The 21,548-nt window shown below is 43.8% G+C and overlaps 1 protein-coding gene across 2 annotated transcripts in view; it reads right to left on the bottom strand.

Annotated features, from left to right (window-relative positions):
• The window catches only part of LOC126100241 (glucose dehydrogenase [FAD, quinone]-like), a 176,391-nt gene that overhangs the window by 26,575 nt on the left and 128,268 nt on the right, over nucleotides 1-21,548 (bottom strand). The window contains exons 1-2 of one of the 2 annotated variants that reach the window (XM_049910823.1): nucleotides 11,732-11,868; nucleotides 5,659-5,905 (exon numbers count right to left, since the gene is read on the bottom strand). In XM_049910823.1, coding sequence (XP_049766780.1) covers nucleotides 5,659-5,905; nucleotides 11,732-11,736 — 252 coding nt within the window. In that variant the 5' untranslated portion in view covers nucleotides 11,737-11,868. Of the gene's footprint in view, nucleotides 1-5,658; nucleotides 5,906-11,731; nucleotides 11,869-21,548 lie in introns of those variants that run through there. The other variant, XM_049910822.1, reaches the window with a different exon arrangement.

Raw genomic sequence — 21,548 nt, 5'->3', positions numbered from 1 at the left:
CAAGTAGTAAACGAATTAGGATTTTGTAACCTAGTTCAGGGACTACACTTCCTGAGCAGTCTTCCTATGAAAGTCTGGCATCTGCCTTACCTGCGATTAATTTTTTGTAGTCGCTCCGTTCCCACATTCCTAGATATTAAATGGAGATGACTGAGTTCAACAGTGCAACCGTGCAACAGTGTAACCGTGCAATCTTACAATAATTGAGCTTTCTGTCTATTTATGCGCATATGTTACATTTGTTTATGTTGAGGGTCACTGCCACTCCCTACAGCGAGCATCGATCCCCTGGTCGTTGGAACCCTTTTGCAGAATATCGCTTCTGCGGTGAGACAATTCTGCGTAGTTTGGGGCTATTGCTGGAGTAGGAGCCTTTCCGCCGGAAGCATACAGGCGTACTGTGAAAGAAGGCTTTCAGTATAGGATGTCTTAGTTGCTTGCGAGTCTTCCAAGTTGTACCGCCGTCGTCCATGAAACTTTTCTGATCATGACGTTTAGTCCAGAGCTGTCCTACTGGCGGCACTGACTTTCTTGCACCATACCATACAACCCGAAAGACACAACAGCAACCATACTTAGAAAACCTGACTGTGGTAAGAGACTGATCTGTAACTTTGAGGTCGAGGTTAGGATGGAATCTGACTGTGAGATTGTGAGTCGGCGGAGCAGACTGTGAGTTGGCAAAGCCAATGAATGTGGAAGCAGAAACTACCTGAAGTGTCTTGGACTTAATAGAAGTGTGAACAAATTCCACGGCCGCACAAATGTCACTCCGAACAACTCGATCCTTTTGAAGCCTACTCGCATTTTACTATAGTTTTCTAGCCTTCCGACTTCTCTGTATACTGCAGTGTCGTCTACGAAAGGCCTCCTGGAACTTTCGACGTCATCTACCACGTTATTTGCATGTCTTTTGAAAAATAATGGTTCTCTAACATTCACTTGCTATGTGCCCTCAAGTTAATTTCGCATCTGAAAATTTCTCTCCGTATAAAATGAAATGTTGTGTTCTATTTGTAGCAACCCCCATTCTCAGTGTAATAGAATCTTGTGAATATTCAGTGCTGTTGAAATTAAAAAATGAAAACTATACGTCCGCAAATACAGTCATTGAAGGCCCAACGGTAGCGACCGGCCGCCGTGTCATCCTCAGCCTGGAGGCATCACTGGATGCTGATATGGAGTGCATGTGGTCAGCACACCGCTCTCCCGGCCGTATGTCAGTTTCCGAGACCGGAGCCGCTACTTCTCAATAAAGTAGCTCCTCAGTTTGCCTCACAAGGGCCGAGTGCACCCCGCTTGCCAACAGCGCTCGGCAGATTGAATGGTCACCCATCCAAATGCTAGCCCAGCCCAACAACGCTTAACTTCGGTGATGCGACGGGAACCGGTGTTACCACTGCAGCAAGGTCGTTGGCGTTTATAGTGTGTAAACACCGTAATTTAGGTCTTCCACATTTTCTCTGGCCTTCGACAGTGAGAAGGTAGGCTGACATGCTGACTGAAATAGGTGATGCCCTTATGATGTGCCTATACCAAGAAGTCTCCCTTCTTGCATCTCTTCACTAGCTGGGTCCACTTCAGCTAGTTGCCAGATCGTTGTTTCTTTTTTTTTTTCTTTTTTTTACCGATCAGTGATCTTCTCAGTACCGACATTTCCGTGACATGTAGTGTGTGCTCAGCACTTCTAGGTGTAGGCTAACACTCAGCACTGTATAACGTAAATGGCCTCACCATTGTGCGGTATATCTTTGATTTTAGGTGGACAGGCGTGGAATAGCAGTAACGTCTCTGAACCGCATCCAGGTTGCTTACATGTCCTCACACTGCTGTCACCCTATAGTCGAGAATCTAGATGTAGGAATGTGTCTACCTTGGTAAGAGAAGCTTCATTAATTTATGTAGTTCCAGGAGATGGAATCGTTTCCACCTACTCAGTTTTGTGAATGTTTAAACGGAGATCAGATCTTTGTAGACGATCATACCAGTTTTGGACTTCCCTGGTGCCCGTCACAAACATTACATCGTCAGCATATGGCTGATGGTTCCCTTTTGTCACACATTTAAAATACTGATAAAATAGTTTAATTCATAAGTATGACTGTATGATCATATATCTTATGGGATGAATCAGTCATCCTGAAACACAATCAAATCTCTATACAGTCAAATTGCGCTGTGCGAGATTTCCTTATTGCCTAAAATGGAGGATAAGTTCGTCTGTAGGCTGAACGCCCGCCATTGTCAACGTATAAAACATTATATAGTAATGCCTGATGCTCTATAAGTATTACTACACAAACAGTGCATTCTAGTAGATCTTCTTGTTGAGTTACCCGTGCCTCATCGGGCAATGTCCAATACAGAGCTGAGTGAGTACCACTGAATGGAAAGATTAGTGCTGTGATCTTGTTGTCGATCTGACTGATTGCAGCTTCCAGAATGAGATTTTCACTCTGCAGCGGAGTGTGCGCTGATATGAAACTTCCTGGCAGATTAAAACTGTGTGCCCTACCGAGACTCGAACTCGGGACCTTTGCCTTTCGCGGGCAAGTGCTCTACCAACTGAGCTACCGAAGCACGACTCACGGCCGGTACTCACAGCTTTACTTCTGCCAGTACCTCGTCTCCTACCTTCCAAACTTTACAGAAGCTCTCCTGCGAACCTGCAGAACTAGCACTCCTGAAAGAAAGGATATTGCGGAGACATGGCTTAGCCACAGCCTGGGGGATGTTTCCAGAATGAGATTTTCACTCTGCAGCGGAGTGTGCGCTGATATGAAACTTCCTGGCAGATTAAAACTGTGTGCCCTACCGAGACTCGAACTCGGGACCTTTGCCTTTCGCGGGCAAGTGCTCTACCAACTGAGCTACCGAAGCACGACTCACGGCCGGTACTCACAGCTTTACTTCTGCCAGTACCTCGTCTCCTACCTTCCAAACTTTACAGAAGCTCTCCTGCGAACCTGCAGAACTAGCACTCCTGCCAGGAAGTTGATTGCAGCTTGTTGGTTGTCTCTACCTGCTACAGTCTTACCCGCTTAGTCGTCACCCTCTTTATTAGTGCGGAAACGCAAAGAATATGGGTAGTCTACATGCAGAGTCGCCGTACTGACCATCGCAGTTATATGCACCTACAGATGCACACACAAAATGATGCTCAGTCCATTACTCAAGATACAACATTGTCTATAGAATGTGGCATGTGTTCCAGTTGCACTGCAGTCCTCCTTGCACGATTTTAACACGTTGATGAGGCTCCTGACAATGCAGCAGACCGCCTGCTGTGGCTGCTGATGACCACATGGCAGTCACCATGTTTGAGAAATTATTTGGTAAAGAAACTGATTCTTTCACAGTTTTCAGCTTCATTCATCAGCTTTATGATCAACTGCCTATTATTTCATTGATGGCCATTGTTATTGTGACACTTCACAACTAAGTAACACACTGCTCGAAATTCGAATCAACTGCAATGAAAAGGAGGAGACGCTATGAGTTTACATTTGGTGCATGTTAGATGATATATTGCTGCATGAGAAATGTAGCTAACGTATTGAATTTTTTTTTAAATTCGAGAGGAGAGATGTATCTATCTCCAGTCTCGAGAAAAATGACTATATGTAGGGTGTTCACTTCTGCTCGCAAGCACTAACGATAGAATGAGAATGAAAGATTTATAATATCCACCGTATCCCCTCAACGATTCAAGAAATTTAACCATAACACATGTGTAACTACAAACTTTTACAACGAGTGATATAATTTTTAAGTGTTATCGATAGTTAGTGACATGAAAGTTAGTGTGGCCTTGCAAAAACAGAACCGTAGATATTATAAGTTTTGGAGGTTTTTCATGAGCTATTGACCTGACTTGTCCACAGTTCCTTCTTTAGTAATTATCCTAGCAAAACATTCTACACAATTCATTATTATTATTATTATTAAATTTCTGGGCACCTGTTGCATGATAACATCGGGGTGATGGCACTTACACAGGGTGACACACGGGAGACGGACCGTTTTGAACTGCGTTGTACTGAGCTCGCGGTGGTGGGAGGCGGTCGTTCTGATCCACACAAGACGCCATTTCATTTACTCAGTCACTATGGAGCAGTGGGACTGCCAACGTCGAGTGTTTGTCTATGACAGTTTCGTGAAAAGTGGCGAGTCTATTAATGCTACGCAGCGATTGTTTCGTTCGCGGTTTGTCGGTCGACATGGAGCTGTTCCGAGCCGTAACACAATCCTCAGATGGCTGGAAAACTTCAGATCAACTGAAACATACTGGATAAGAAACATCCTGGCCTGAGACGCAGAGTAACGACACCAGAAAATGTTGAAAGGGTAAGGCAAGCGGCAGTCAGAAGCCCAGGACGGTCAGCTAGACGTCATGCTAGTGAGTTACGAATCAATCGTAATCGGTTAGACGAATTTTGCATAAAAAATTAAAATTCTGTCCCTACAAAATGCTCATTGTCCAACAACTTAAGGAAATTGATTCTGCTGTACGAGAAGACTTCGCTTACAGAATGCAAGTGATTTTGGGATCGCCGGCCGGAGTGGCCGAGCGGTTCTAGGCGCTACAGTCTGGACCCGCGCGAACGGTTCGAATCCTGCCTCGGTCATGGATGTGTGTGATGTCCTTAGGTTAGTTAGGTTTAAGTAGTTCTAAGTTCTAGGGGACTGATGACCTCAGAAGTTAAGTCCCATAGTGCTCATAGCCATTTGAACCACTTTTGATTTTGGGATCGAATGAAAATGAAATTTTATTGATGCGCGATGAAGCTCATTTTCATTTAAACGGGACAGTGAATAAGCAAAACCTACGTTACTGGGCTCCAGAGCATCCACACCTTATCCACCAGCGTCCTCTACACTCAGAAAAAGTAACAGTCTGGTGTGCTCTTGGCTCTGTTGGCATTATTGGACCTTATTTTATTGGTGAGGCCACAGTTACTGTTAATTGAGATCTTACATTCGCATGCTTGAAAAATTCTTGAAACCGGAACTAAGAAGACGACGAATCCCTTTAAAACGCGTTTGATTCCAGCAGGATGGGGCAACATCGCACATCGGAAACACTTCAATGACAATTCTTAGACGCAAGTTTCCTGGCCGGATTATCTCACGTTTTGGCAATGTTCATTGGCCTTCCAGGTCTCCCGACTTGTCAGTATGTGACTTTTTTCTGTGGAGGTACCTTAAGAACTGTGTCTATAACCACAAACCAAGAAATTTGGACGAGTTGAAGACAGCAATCATTCAAGAAATTGCTGCCTTCCCTGCAGAGATTTTAGTCCGTGCGATGTAGGATTTTGAGAAGAGACTTGAGTCCTGCATTCGAAATGATGGACATCACCTTGACAACATTATTTTTCACAAATAACTTTGTTAACTAAAATGGCAAATAATGAGCTTTGATTTTGTGTAAATAAACATGCACTAATTTTAAAGCTGGCTGAGTATTATTTCATTAAAAACCGTCCGTCTCCCGTGTGCCACCCTGTATTTGGAGGAAGGAGAAGGGGAAGGGGCAGGAGGGGAAGGGTGAGGAAAAATAATAATAAATTGTGCCATTTTCCCCTCCCCGAGCCGAACCCTGCTGCCGATGTCGGGGAATCAACCGGACAACAGTTTGCGTAGTGCAGCACTCACCCCGTTGAGGTCGTCGCCGCTGGTGTCGAGGCAGGCGGTGGGGTCCACCAGGTCGCACTGGCGCTGCAGGGTCTTCTCGACGGCGGCCATGACGGGCGTGCCCGGGTTGCCCACCACCTGCGGCGAGTCGGCCGCCTGCGCGCACTCGCACTTGCCCTTGGCCGGCGCGGCCGTGGCGGCGGGGGTGGCGGGGGCGGCGGACGTCCCCAGAGCCGCCAGCAGCAGCGGCAGCAGCAACGTCACGGCGCTGTGGACAGGAGACCGACACCGGTTTTCACTACCGATTACGAACACTGCTGGCGAACAGACCCCATGGCTACGATTGTGTACATTAACTTCTACCGTTTCTTAGGTGCGACAGAAGTATTTTTCCGCAATAGAAACCTGAGGTAAACAATTGTGAATGTTCAACTTTTTCATCATGCGCAAGTGCTGCCAACTTTTGTGCCTCACTAAGAAAATACCAACAAGTCAATGCAGCAGTGCACAGCATCTCGTGACCACCAGAACACGCGGATGTGGTTGGTTCACTATACTCCACTGTATAAGTGAATATTGTTATTATTATTTTGCATGGTAATTATTGAATGATCATTTTACTATTTATTACAACAAAGAATATTTCTTAATTATTGATTTTAGTGCATAAAATTAAGCCAAGTGTACAACGTATCTTGTGAAAATGGATACATATTTTTGTATAAATCTTGCATCTGAAATCATTAAAAAATCATCTAAGAGCATTACCGTATCAAGAAAATTTTTCCGTCCTCTAGAAAAATTTCAGGTCTGAAAGGGTTAAGTTTCTGATAGAAGGCGCTGACGAGGAGTCTATCTTAGCTCGAGAAAAAAGTAGCGCAGTCGGTGTGTGTGTGTGTGTGTGTCCTAGGACCACTGTCGATGGTGGAAGTAATTGGCTACAGGGAGATACGGCAGCGCACTACGAGTCTCGTAGCAGGACAGCTACGAGGTGACGAGCGAGTGATTCTGCATATGGAAGGCTAGTCGATCTACTTGAATGCAACTCCATCGAGTGCGGATAGGAATGACTCAAAAGTATACCTTCCTCCGACCTTTGAACTGACTTATTCATCCAGTTATATCAAGACTTGCAGTTTAATACGGATACTGAACAACGTTGCAGCTTGGCATTTTCCACATTAATGAACCTTGTTGCCAGAGCTGAAAGAATGGAAAAGAGATGGACAAATATCTTAGAATTGACGAAGGAACAAACTGGAGACCTTTGAATCTGTAGGGTCTGCCATTTAACCATTGAGTAATAGCCCAATAGTCCAACAACAGTCGAATATCGGGATTAGGTCTTGGAAATTTTTGTACTGTGGAAGCAGGGTGTCACGAACCACACACAAGAAATTCCAGCAGGTGAGGGATGAGTGTAGGGGTAGAGATGGGTTTGAAGGTCACTTTGTCACTTTTGTACGTTTTTCTTGAATAACTCAAAATCATAAGGGACTGCAAAAACGTAAATTAACTACATTAAAATTCCTGCAGAAAGATCCTCTTCATTTTTGTCTGTGGGATCAATAGTTTGCACGTAGTGAGCGAGAGAATATGAAAATCCCACGCTTGGTTTTTGAAGGCCAGACAAAGAATTGCGGTTTGCATAATACGACATCAGTAGGGACAGCTGAATACAAAATGATACCGACAAACGCCGAAGGGCTGTGGAGGGTGTCTTGGCGAACAAATTGAGGAGAGGAAACAACGACATACGTACGGTGCGTTGCAATTATAGGCCCTGGCGCCTGCAGCTAGGCCACCCATTCAGCTTAAAACGTGACTGTACACTGACGGATGGCAGGCGGAACGTCTCGCAGTAGACATGTGCTGTTTGTTATTTGCGACTGATTGCCACGATCGCCAGTGGAGAAGATGAAGCCAGCTGCTGCGTAAACAGGTCTTGTCAACTACGAATGCGATGCTCTGCTGCCTCGGTGGATGACAGCTTCATACACGTGTTTACGGCCGCAATTTATTTTTCTCCTGAAACCCTCTAAATACTCCAATGGTTTCCAGTACACGGGGTGTAACAGTAAGATAACGACAGCGCCGAAATTACAGGGACTGATATCTACCTATACGGCATCTGTCGCCGTCTGTTCTGTTGGAGTCATCAGTAATCAGTTGTGTTCGGTGAATAACGGCAGTGTTTTCGGTAATTCGGCAATTTAATTTAATTTAAAGTAAAGGAAATATAAAGGAAAAAAAGAGGAGGAAACATAAGAATATTTACTGTGGCAGACAACTGAAAATAAGTTTCAAGGAATGAACGTAGCTACCATTTGTTCCATTATTACAAGAAATTGAATAAAATTAGAGAAGGTGATCAAAATGCCTGCGTCCAGCATTGCAGTATGCCTGACACCTGTGTACCGTTGATTGAGGCCCTTGTTCACGGAAACAGGGGATGGTGCGAACATCTTCACACGATGACTGTATCCTTGCAACTAAGTCATCGTTTGGCTCCACTGTATACGACATTCTTCAGGTGGCTCCACAAGGAAAAGTACAACACTCTCAATGGTATTTAGATTTGCGATGCGGTGGCGCTTTTCAGCTGTCAAATAATTGTGAAACTTCATTTTAAATGACCATCAGCTGTTTATTTTTATGCTGGATGCAACCGGTTTTGATCAGCAGACCATTATCGAGCCGAGGCAAATCGTATCCAGCTTATCACTACAATATTTGAAGTGAAAAACTTCGATGTAGATAGAAAATATAGCTTCTGTTACAATAAATAACCTCCAAAAGACACATATATGTAGGAGTAGCACACAACACCTTCATGCATTTCAGTTATGCGATTTGCAACGTATGATCATCTTGCGTGCGTATCCTGTATACTGTCGCCAACAAACTATTTTCACATTCGGAGGACAAAGCTGATGATTGAAATTTCGTTAGAAAGTCCCGCCGTAACGAGAAACGTCTTTGTTTTAGTGATGTCCACCAAAAATCCCGTATCATGTCCGTGACGCTCTCCCCCGTGTTTCTAGATCGTAAAAAAAGAGCTGCCTTTCTTTGGATTTTCTCGATTTATTCCGTTAATCCTATTTGGTAAGGATTCCATACTGCGCAGCTGCACTACAAAAGGGGACGAAAAATGTTGAAATGTGTGTGAAATCTTATGGGACTTAACTGCTAAGGTCATCAGTCCCTAAGTTTACACACTACTTCACCTAAATTATCCTAAGGACAAACACACACACACATGCCTGAGGGAGGACTCGAACCTCCGCCGGGAACAGCCGCACAGTCCATGACTGCAGTGCCTTAGACCGCTCGGCTAAACCCGCGCGGCACAAAAGGGGGGGACGGACAATGTAGAGTAGGCAGTTTCTTTAGTAGAACTGTTGCATCTTCTAAGTGTTCTGCCAATAAAACGCAGTCTTTAGTTCGCTTTCTCCATAATGTTTTCTATGTGTTCTTTCCAATTTAAGTTGTTCGTAAAAAACTCTCGTTCACGTTTAGTGTGTCTGGAGAGGCCGTTAATCAGCGCTCAGTATGTGCAGAATGTTGTAGACCTGTTCTTGCAACAGAAGGAACATGTGTCGTTCCAACAGCATAACGCTCGTCCACACACTGCTTGTGATACTCAGCGTGCTGTGCAAGACGTGCAGCAACTTCCCTGGCAAGCGACTTGTGCGACTCTTCAATAAACAACAACTACAGATCTATGTGAACAGCTGGATTAGCCGTGGAATATAGTATCCCAAGACAGGACTCGCCATCTGTACGATCGTACGATCGACTGGATGACAGGGTCAGAGCGTGCATTGCCGCCCATGGGGGCTACAATACGTGCTAATATGGATGTTTCAGCATGGGTCGATACGTGATACCTCAGAACCGCCTCTTCTATTGATCTGTAAATGTAATCGTTTCGGCCGGCCTGAGTGGCCGAGCGGTTCTAGGCGCTACAGTCATGAGCCGCGCAACCGCTACGGTTGCAGGTTCGAATCCTGCCTCGGGCATGGATGTGTGTGAAGTCCTTAGGTTAGTTAGGTTTAAGTAGTTCTAAGTTCTAGGGGACTGATGACTCAGAAGTTACGTCCCATAGTGCTCAGAGCCATTTTTTTTGTAATCGTTTCGCGTACTCCAAATGCACTGTTACAAATCTTGAGTGAACTGGTAACCTGTAAAAGGGTGTCCTAATTTTTTCCTGCAGTGTTTGTTCCAAAACAACGTAAGGATTGTGTTAGTTAAGTATCCTACAGAACAGAGTCAATATTTGAGTATTATAGACTTCGTCCAGCTTCGGCAAATGGAGCAAATCGGTTGGTTCTTTTTGCGTTAGATGTGATCTACGGTGCTCCATATGAGTCTTATGCAGGCACCAATTAGGTCATGGACAGTTCCAGAGAAAACCCGAAAAACTTGCTTTTTGGATACAAGACCTTGCCGCGGATTCCAAGACGGCTAAGCACAGCAAATGGCTGTCATTTCTACGATACAGCCCTAAGATCACGATCTCTAGCAGTTTTGAAAATTTTCTTGATATCTTTATTCGTTTCCGAGATGCAGAAGTTCAAAACTACCCTTCTCACGCACGTAAAATACACATGTAAAATTCGGTCTGAATCGAAAACGTAGTTACACAAAATGACGTAGCGCAAAGAAATATGTCGTAAAGTGTCTCTGTTATCAACAGAAGGGTTCTGGGAACCCAATGTTGTTGTATTTAAACACATGGAAAATTTTTATGCATTTAGATTCCGGTCTGAGACATAAAATTAGTTTTGCTTTGTTTGAATTTCACATTAACAAACTATGACAATTGTGCTGATCCGTAAAGTTCTTTTCATACGAGTGACATGCCCCGCTGTAACAGGTAAAAGAAGTGAACCTGCAGAATAACGCTTCTATAGGAGCAGAAAAAAGACTAATACGCTCCTGGTTAATTTTAAAGATTGTGTCTGAAAAGTTGAGCACAACCTGCCTCATTCTACTTTTCTCAGCACCTTTGAAAATTTTCTCAAGAATTTTGGCTCAGGAGGATATTCATGCTTTTTATGCTGAGAGATTTTGAGACAGTGGCCGTGGGAAAGAGATGGAAAAATAACGAATACTGGAAGATAGTAGACAGAGGTTTTGGTATAGAAAGAGCGAAGGAGACAATGGCAGTATGAGAGAAAGAGAGGCACACAGTGGCAGCGTAATGTAGCTGACAGTTTCAGAACAGTGCTAGGAAAAGTGAAAGAGACACTGCCAGTGGAAGAGGAATGAAGAGAAGTAGAAAGCGGAAGTGGGTCAGAGCTGGTGATAATGAGAGACTATGACACTGACATCGAGGAAGAGAGAGATAATTACAGTGAGAAGAGACATCAACAATGGGAAGGAATGAAAGAGGTAGTAACAGTAAGAGAGAGCAAGAGGGAGACAATGACAGAGAAGAGAACGATGGAGACTGTCGCTGTGAGACGTGGGACAGTGACAGCTAGAGAGAAACAAAGAGTTAATGACAATGAGTTGGACTGAATGGGCGAATGAGAATGGGCAACTGGGAGTGGGTAGATACGAGTGATTTCGGGGGATGAACTACTGGGTGTCAGTGAGTTACAGTGAGAAGCAAATTGCATGTTAAAAAGAGCATGAATATGGTCGCAGGCAAAAATTTTTGGGGACATTTTTAAAGGTGCTGAGGAAGGTAGAATGAGGTAGCTGGTATCCTACTTTTCAGTCAGAGTCCTTTAGTAAACAGTAATATATTCGCCTTTTTCGTGCTCCGATATGGGCACTTTTCCGCTTGCGAACTCTTTGTTACACTACGTCTCGATATCTTTCATCTCAAAGAGCGCTTCTTACTAGTGTGATAACCATAACTGCAACTTTGTGGTACTTTCATATGGAAAGTAACTTTCCCTCCTTTGATGAGTGTCAGTTAATAAAAATAATAATTCAGCATTCCGTTTCCTAATAAATATGGTGCAAAAACAGGGCTAATATGTGTTAAAGTTTCGGTCCTAGCTTTAAACGTAAACAAATAGCGTCACACGAAAGTTAAGTAACAAACCGTGTTGATGGTGCCGCCATGCAGCATACTCACTCCATAGGTGTTGCTACTCTATGGTCTGGTCATCGGAAAACGCCGCCGCCTGTTCTCTCCTTCCCGCCGGAATAATAGCGTCGGATTCCAGTCGAGCGTCGCAGCACGACTGCGCGCTCGCTTTCCGAGTTACGAGGGTCTCCTGCCTTGAATTAATAACAGCCTTGTGCGAAAGAGTTAAAATACTCTCCCATTTACGCTGACAGTTTTCGTGGTAAGGAACTCCTAGCGAGCAAGGTTAACTACTCTGCGTAGCGATAACATTCACTATCAGTTATGTACTGTACGGAAAATTTCCGTAAAGCTAACACGAAGTGTGTTACAACCATTTAAAAATAATTTCGTTACAGGTTTTTACTTGGCCTAACACCTGTACGATTTTCCAGTTCATGGCATGTCCCGTAACAATCTATTTTTGAGCTGAAAGTCATCTAAGCATTATTGCTCTGACTATTATGTACAAACTGAATTGCGCTTACAGGTGATCGTAATAACAATTTTGTGGGTCTCAACGGTCCGGTGCAAGTATTTCTGTTGAAGGTCACTTCGGTGACTTGCGTGTCCCTAACCTTCCCATAGTTGTCCAACGGTGGAAAGGGGACCTACAGTTTAAGGAAGATCCTTCATGTCGTTGAGAGGTGGACTCCTCATATCGTTGGGGGGTGAAGGCTATATTAAGGCGCTGCAGTCATGGACTGTGCGGCTGGTCCCGGCGGAGGTTCGAGTCCTCCATCGGGCATGGGTGTGTGTGTTTGTCCTTAGGATAATTTAGGTTAAGTAGTGTGTAAGCTTAGGGACTGATGACCTTAGCAGTTAAGTCCCATAGGATTTCAAACACATTTGAACATTTTTTGAAGGGTTATCAAGACGAAGACTGAGAAATCTGTTGTCCGACGAAGAGTCGAACCCGCAACTTCACATCATTTTCAGGCATAAGCTTTTCTGCTAGACTACCATGCTCGACATGTATATAAGTGAGAGAGCTTGCGGGCATCAAAATATGTGACATATATGGCTGTGTCATATGAATGCATTGACTTGCATTATTTACACCGCCAAGGGACCATAGACGTTAGTATTTGACATAAATTTTGACTTGATTCCTATACCTCTTCCTGAGAAGAAAGGGGTCTTAACAGTCGGACGGACAGACAGACAAACATACGAACGTGAAACTTTCTGACAGATTAAAACTGTGTGCCGGACCGAGGCTCGAACTCGGGACTTTTGCCTTTCGCGGGCAAGTGCTCTACCATCTGAACTCCCCAAGCACGACTCACGACGCGTCCTGACAGCTTCACTTCCGCCAGTTCCTCGTCTTCTACCTTCCAAACTTCACAGAAGCACTCCAGCGAATCTTGCAGAACTAGCACTCCTGGAAGAAAGGATATTGCAGAGACATGGCTTATCCACAGTCTGGTGGATGTTTCCAAAACGAAATTTTCACCCTACAGCAGAGTGGGAGCTGACATGAAACTTCCTGGCAGATTAAAACTGTGTGCCGGACCGAGAATCGAACTCGGGACCTTTGAATCTCGCGGACTAGTGTTCTAGCGGCACACAGTTTTAATCTGCTAGGAAGTTTCATATCAGCTCCCACTCCGCCACAAGGTGAAAATTTCATTCTGGAAACATCCCCAGGCTGTGGCTAAGCCATGTATCCGCAATTCCTTTCTTCCAGGAGTGCTGGATCTGTAAGGTTCGCATGAGAGCTTGTGCGAAGTTTGTAAGGTAGGAGACGAGATACTGGAGGTAGTGGAGCTGTTAGGACGGTCCTGAGTCGTGCTTGGGTAGCTCAGATGGTAGAGCACTTGCCCGCGAAAGGCAAAGGTTTTGAGTTCGAGTCTCGGTCAGGCTCACAGTTTTAAGCTGCCTGGAAGTTTCATATCAGCGCACACTCCGCGGCAGAGTGAAAATTTCGTTCTGCAGACATACGAACAACAAGGTGATCCTACAAAAGTTCCGTTTTTACTTCTGTCTAACTGAAACTAAATTTGGTTCTGTTCCCTGATCGTAAGGGACACAATCTTAACCGTGTTCAATTAAAATGTCAGGACACTGCACAAAAAGCTTGTCACCCTTAAAGACATCACTCTAAGTTCCCATAGAACCATCAGATTACGGGGCTGCTGAGAGCTGCATTTCACTGACTATTCCAAATTGTCCGAGACTTATGTGAGATTAAGGCCAACTGATTTGAGGTGCAAAAGGCTACCTGAGCATTCGTGAGACCAGGAGCGTACGCGTGCAGCCGCGAGAACACAGAGTTTGTCACCTCGGAATAGGGAAATGTCGGCAGAATGCTCGCCACGAAAATGTGGAAGAAATGGCAGCACTTGGTCACCGAGAATGTTGAAAGAAACTTGCTGGTTCACTTTCGCCGGGAGTGGCTTCAAGCGATGGTACGAAAAATGCTCGAAAAACACCACAGATCCCCGTGCAGCCACAACGACACCTCCCATAGACCGCGGGTTTATCTCCTTACTGGACTGTCGGTGTACTCGACGGCCTGATTCATTGGAAAAGAGGCACTATCGCCACACGTCGTGCCACACCACACTCCTGTAGTCGTGAGGTGTCCAGTCTCTGTGTTGTTCGGCTCATGAGAACGAGCAGCTTTCTGCGCCACTGCGAGCAGTGGCCTTTGGTGCCGTACCCGACTCCAAACGTTTAGTGCACGCAGATACCTTCGCAATTTTTCTCAAAAATTGGTTGAGACAAACCTTCACTCACGAACAAAAAATGGTTCAAATGGTTCTAAGCACTAAACATCTGAGGTCATCAGTCCCGTAGACTCAGACCTAACTAAGGACATCACACACATCCGTGCCCGAGGCGGGATTCGAACCTGCGACCGTAGCAGCCGCGCTGTTCCGGACTGCAGCGCCTAGAACCGCTCGAGCACAGCGGCCGGCCACAAAAACAGCGGACTTCCTGTCGCATTTGGAAACCGACTGTCATTGACAAACATGACACTCGTCTGAGGCTCCTGCCGGTTACGTTACTTTAACGCTGCATTACATGGCGGCGTACGGTACATAATTCCTTGGAGAGGCACTGTCCTGGACAGCCCGCACCGATACGCTAACCAACAGGGCATCCATCATTCAGGTTGTGGTTATCGGCACATCGAAACACTGTGGCTACTTTATACAGTTCTGTCACGCCTCCACGTCGATCCAAGTTAAGTTCATTTATTCAGTACAACCTTCTGGGATGCACACACCACTTCACTGACATGACTTACGTCAGGTATGAAGGGAAAGATGATCGACTGGTGCCATTTCTGCGCCATCAACAGCGCTCCAAAACGACCAATATACTGACTTAAGGTCTTGAGAATGGCTTGCGTGACAAACATAAGGACGAAGGTAACTGCTGTGTAACGCGTCATTATGAAATAATATAGCTTAGTGAAACTCAGACCATACATATAAAGAATAGCTATAGTATAGTACAGAAGGTAACTGAAACAAATAAGGAATGAGACGAACAGAAAGAACATTTTTATTTAAAGACAATAATTATACTGAAGTCTCCTCGATTAATGATGGTCTTCTGGACCTTACATAACGCCATACATGTTTCTTAATAGATTGTGAGATCACGGATAGCAGTGCATACTCTGCAACGTGCTCCCATGTTATCCACAATGTCGGTAAAGAGTTCTTTTGGTAGGGCCTTATTCCTCCACCAGCGCCATTGACAACTGCTGAATTTGGACGCCAATTTCGCCAAAGTATCCCGCACGTGCTCGATGGGGTTAAAGTCGGGCGAACGGACAGACCAGTCCATTCGCAGAATATCCTCTTGTTCCAAGAGCTCCTGCGTCTGCACTGTTCGATATGTTTCCGCACTGTCATCCATAAAAATGAGTTCAGGAGGAATGCACCCTTGAAAAGACGCATATCGCGAAGGACTACTACAGAGTCACAATGAAGTTGGTCAGAGAGTGTAGCGTGTTCAAAGATCTCGAGGTCAGTCCGCCCATGCAGCATTATGCCTCCCCACACCATAACGCCTGGAGCACCAAAACGATGTTCGAAAATGTTCCTGACTCCCCACACCATAACGCCTGGAGCACCAAAACGATGTTCGAAAATGTTCCTGAGTGCAGTTGTGTGTGGCTCAGTCTAGAAGTCCGCAGTGAGACCAACATGTGCTCCACGTGTTGGTCTCACCGCGGACTTCTAGACTGAGCCACACACAACTGATTTCATCAAAGTGTACGGGCCTGAAGATGCCGTTGACGCAACGTTGAAACTATTAGCGAAGTAAATAAAAAAATCTTTAGTACAGCCGGAAGAATTTCATTTTTAATAAAAATTATACCAGCTGTGCCCCACCTTCATCCAGTTTAAATATGGATGTACGAAGATCATCCAGATATTGTCTCCCGGCCATACTGTAATGAAAAACACAATCGCAGTGCATCACAACTGCTCCCTGATTAACACGCAGTGTCATCTGCCCTTCCCTCAACTGCATCGTGCTACGGAGCCACCCTCATCTAGCGTTATAGTCACGCCACGCGGCGACCATCTTCCTGTGCACGATTGGGAGGCCTCTGTCAACGTGTTCCCGCCCTTTAATTCATTTCCAATGGGTAGTTAATATGTTATATTAATTTATCTAGCTCGTCCTTAAGTTTGGCAGACAAGTGCATATTTTCGACCGCCAGTACTGGTTTCGGTTGCTAAGGCTATTTTCAGGTGGTTAGCCAAAGAATACGGAAAAAAACAAGGTAGAGGAATGGAATAAGTTACACGAAAAAGAAGCTAAGTACAAACATCGTCGAAACGAGAATTGTAAAATAAATAATATTGTACAGCAACCTGTCAGAATTGAAGAAAGCAAGCATGGGTATTAACTTATGAGGGTATCGTCGTGGGAGTACAGTGATAGACTGATGAGAAATGTGAAGACGCAAATGCCTAAAGGGGGAGACCCCACTCCCCCTTTACGCATTTGCCTAAAGGAGGAGAACCCCCTCCCCCTTTAGGCATTTGCATCTTCACATTTATCATCAATCTATCAGTGTACTCCCACGGCTACAGGGGGAGACTGTAAATCGTTAATTTGTAAACCTGTTAAAATCAATATGTTATTGTATTTTGTTTTATTTTTAAAACATAGTTCATATCTCCTTACTATTATCTGTTTCCCACTGGCCACCTCCCCTACCCTAAAGGGCCCTCCTTGTAACCCACCCCTTCCTTATTTAAGCACTGACTGTTTACATGTCTCATCAGTGCCTCTGTGGATTCCCAGTATGATGTTACTTTCTTAAATTGTGGATCAGATAGTATACAACATTATTTATTTTAGTATGAAGGATAAGTTTTAGGGAAAAAACGAAGAGGCAGGTCAAGAGCAATGTATTTTAATAACATCAAAGTAGATATGGGGATAAAATCGTATGAAGAATTGAAGAGGATGACAACGGAGAGAGGGACGTGGCTAAATTGACAAGGCATAGCCTTTAGTTTATGATGATGATTTTTGCTAATTTCTCTTTTAGAGAACTTTTTTCACTGTTCCTTGGTTTTCAATTTTGCTCAGATAACCACTGGAAAATGATCTTAGTGGCTGAAGCTAGTCGTGGTATTCGAAAATAAAAGTGCAGCTGGTGCTGTTATTAGATTTCAAATAATTACTATAATTGTAGAACCTGCAACATTATATCCCACATCTTGCAAAAAAAAAGATATTTTGTCAGCCAGACATATAGCACAAGAGTTAAAATACGGGGGCAGTAATCACGAGGAGCCTCGATCACATATCTATCTGCGTCTCCTCACCTGCTTCCCTGGATCTTTTATGACTAATGGAACTGTTTCTGAATATATATTACTTAAAAAGTACCAGTTAGGAAATGGACGGTCAGGTAATAGTAGGGACTCTAGGTGTTGGTGAATATCTTAACCATTGTGCAGCCACGAAATGTCGTAATCTGAAGGAACATTCAAGTACAGTAGATTGCGAAAATGAATGGCATTGCCAGTATGATGGGCAGAGATTTAACTTTTCCTTGTCTTATGTCAGCTTCTTGCTCAGTGCCGAGGTACAGTAATAACTTTTCAAAGAAGACGACTCGTAAAAGAGTGTGTCGTTTTGTTCAGTCTCGGTTGAGCAAGTTGCAAGGCATGTCAATAAGACACGTCGAGTACAATGGAACAGCAGGAGCTTTCTCCTGGTCAAGCGGGAATGGAAACAGACGATTAGTTCTGTCATTTTGGAAGTGCATGAACGGCAGAGGACACCAGTTACAAAACTGTGAGCAATATTCACGTTTTGTATTCATGGTGTCCTACTACCTTCTACCTTTGTAAAGTTGATGTGTGACATTCATACTACGAAAATGTATATATGTATGTTCCACATCTACTCCGAAACCACTTGACAGATTTCAAGCAAACTTGGTACACATACCACTTACTGTCTGGAAATAATCCCCTTGGGGGTTCGTATTACCTACCTATGTCAAGGCTTTAGAGGTGGGAACAAAGAAGTAGCGTAGGGCAGTAATCAAAATACCGTTGGCAACATGTGGGATTGACCACGACCCGCGACAAGAGTCCACGCACTTTTTTGCGGATCCAAACTCCTGTCGCAGTCTTAACTATAGCAGAAAGAAACTCTATCTTGTCCAAGTTCAACATTATTAGAAACGTGTCTGTGTTAGAAATAAAAGGATTATAACTTCAATATAGTAATCAGTCACGAATGTGGCATAAAAAGTTGATTCATATTTAACCATCAGCGGCTTCGGATTTTTAAAAATGAATCATCAGATGGCTCAAAAATTTTTTATGGTGAGGCTTTGCTTTATGCTCGTTACTTAAAGGTACTCTAAGACAAAGAAAACATCCGTTTCAAATTCATTAAAAATATGGGAAAGACTTGTAACTTCAGGAATCCACAGGAAGTGGTCTTAAAAATGATAAATGCATAATTTGGAGAAAGCTTAAGTGGTTTATGTTCCTGAGACGCATTCGTCGAAAAGTGCAATAAAAATGTTTACTGGTAATGATTAAATGTGAATAAACTTTTTATACCATACTTCCGGCTGGCTGCTGTATTACGAGGGTTGTTCGGAAAGTAAGGTCCGATAGGTCGCCAAATGGAGACGACAGTGAAAATCGGATGAAGCCTGAACAGATGTGTTGGGCAGTGTCTGCAGTATGCCTGTCGATTACGTCACGTTGCTCTTTTCATATATGAGCGCACAGCAAGCAAATAAAGATGCCTAAAAAATAGTGTTGCCCGCCAAGTGTGGGTGCTCACTGCGAGGTTTCTCCCGATTTCATTCAACACCGCATAACGTACGTGTTATGCATTCCCTCCTTCATGACAATTTTCGGCCACACACTCCAGGGATAATGCGGACACCTCTGCAGAGTTTTCGATGGGAAATGTGTGATTCCCGGATTTGGTTCCCACCTTTGTTCATCTCTGCTCACGAGAATCGCTGGGTATGAAGACAAAATTTTGGCACAGACAGACTTCAGACGAGCGTAGAGAAGTGACGGAAAGCACAGGAGCCTGCCTTCTACGACATGGTATTGGAAGTCCGGTACAAAGCTACGACAAATGTCTAAGTCGGAGCGGCGACTATGTAGAAAAGTAACTGGAAGGAGTAGCAACAAATTTTTGAATTTCACTGTGATTTGCATTTCGTACCAGTAGCACTATACTTTACGAACAACCCTCGTATAATCTCTATAATAGCGGAGGCCTTTCGCTGATGCCATCCGCACGCAGTCTTAATAACTAACCCTGTAACACGACAAGTCTTCATAAACGTATTCGACATAATAATTTTATTCTTATCATTGTTTTAAAATGTAAATCTTAATGATTTCTTTAGTGTTAAATTACTAGAGAAGTATAACGTGCAGTTTCTATCAAAATACATAACTTATGTTAATGGCGTCTGCTGCGTAATGTTGGCAATTCGCTATGTACAGTCAGAGGGCTGTAGTTGTGGGAGGTATCCCGAATAGAGGAGCGAGAACCTTTATGTACGAGTACTTACTCAGCTATTGAAGTGTCGGCCGCCAATGTGAAAGGGCCGCTCTCCAAAGTGCTAGTACGGAAGCGGCAGGTAATTTTACGTGGACGTCTAACACGAGTGGGTCTATTAACGGTCTGCTTTTTACAACCTATTTCAGCAGCATACTGAGAGACAATAGTAGGTTGAGTCTGGAAGCGCTACTTGTTACAAAGCATAAAGAAAACGCTAGCATTCGCTGCCTAGCGCTTTCAAGCCGCAAAATGTATGTCCTGTGGTGTAATAGTTTCCTTTGTGCTGTATTGTGATTTGTAAAGTGCCGACTATGAACAAGCTCACTATGAAATAAGCTTGTCTAGTGTGACTTTGAAGACTCTGTCATAAAATCACTATACGGTAACATATTTGTTGTTCTAATGAGCCCAAAGGTCGATCTAAGCAACGTTGGGCTAATACAATTCATAAAGACCTTAAATGCGTGAACATCCACCCAGAAGTAGCCCGTGATAGAGCGAGATGGAGACAACGGACCCATGTAGTGGACCCTGCAGGCACACGGGACAAAAGCTGAAGGAAAAGAAGAAAGAAGAAGAATGAGCCCACTAACTTCCATTGACTGTTCCACAGTGATTTCCTCCTAGCAGTAATAGTTAGAAACCATGACCTAGGAAAATTTGCTCTGTTATTCAAAGTATGATTTTAAGCAGATACAAAGTCACAAATGAAATGCTTGTGGACAATGATGTGGTGTACAGGTAACGATTTGCATTCATGACAGTAAGGAAGGCTCTTCGGGTCTAGCTAGATTCACTGTGTGCAGTCTTAAACAGTGAAGCTAGTGATGTATTTTTTATCTTTTTAATGAGTTATAACCAGTGACATAGTTAGCTGCTCTAAATACGAATTTCCTACGTTTTTTGCACTTTTTTTCACAGGCTAGTGAAGTATGTCACGGAAGTCCTTTCGCATATATACAATTTCAGTGGAAACTCCAAGTTAACTGTTACAAGTAACAATTTATTTTATTTCATCTACTCGTTTAAGCCTTCATCATGAGGTAGAGTTAAGTGAATTAATAAGCAATGAATGTGTTGTGTGTATGGTTTTTTGATAACGTGTGGCCCTATACAGTAGGAAGCGACAAAAACAACAGACTATTTCAGTACATGGCTCAAAGTTTTGTGGGGGCCTCCAACTGCAAACGTTAATATAAGTATAAATGTCAGTTTTGTGCCGTGTACTAAAACAGCGTTTTGTTTCTGTCTTTTGCTACCAGAGAGTACCACACTTTACCCCTTAGCCGCTCACACAGCACACAAATGTGATATTAATTCACATAAATTCACCTGACGACGAAAGTTCAAACACCTGAAACGCGTAATGAAAGTAAACTGTGCCTGATTTCAATAACAGTCACAGTATAGCCTAATATAAAATAATAATTACTTGTAGATACTAAAACAGAGACCAATATAATCATTTTATGCTATTATACTGAACTGAAGTATTACTTACACGATGGGTATTTTGCATTGCCTCATGTTTAATATGTTGTGTGTGCGAGTGGAAGTAAAATGTGTTGTTGCGTGAGTATTGTTTTGCAGTACTTTCTGGCTAACGCCTCCCCTCTGTATGTGGTGCAAGATGCGGAGTACGATTCCTGGTGCGCTTCGACAGTAGCATCAGACTTTTCCAATGAAATAATTATTAATTTCGTATACGAGGTGGTTAGCCTCGGTGACCGTAAGGGATGTGTGAGCAGACGCATTAATATGCAGTGCACCACCCTCTGGCGACAGCGTG

The sequence above is a fragment of the Schistocerca cancellata genome, chromosome 9 (assembly GCF_023864275.1).
Source record: "Schistocerca cancellata isolate TAMUIC-IGC-003103 chromosome 9, iqSchCanc2.1, whole genome shotgun sequence".
NCBI classification, from domain to species: domain Eukaryota; kingdom Metazoa; phylum Arthropoda; class Insecta; order Orthoptera; family Acrididae; genus Schistocerca; species Schistocerca cancellata.
The sequence above is the reverse complement of the archived record's forward strand: the minus strand, read 5'-3'. Positions and strand labels throughout refer to the sequence as shown.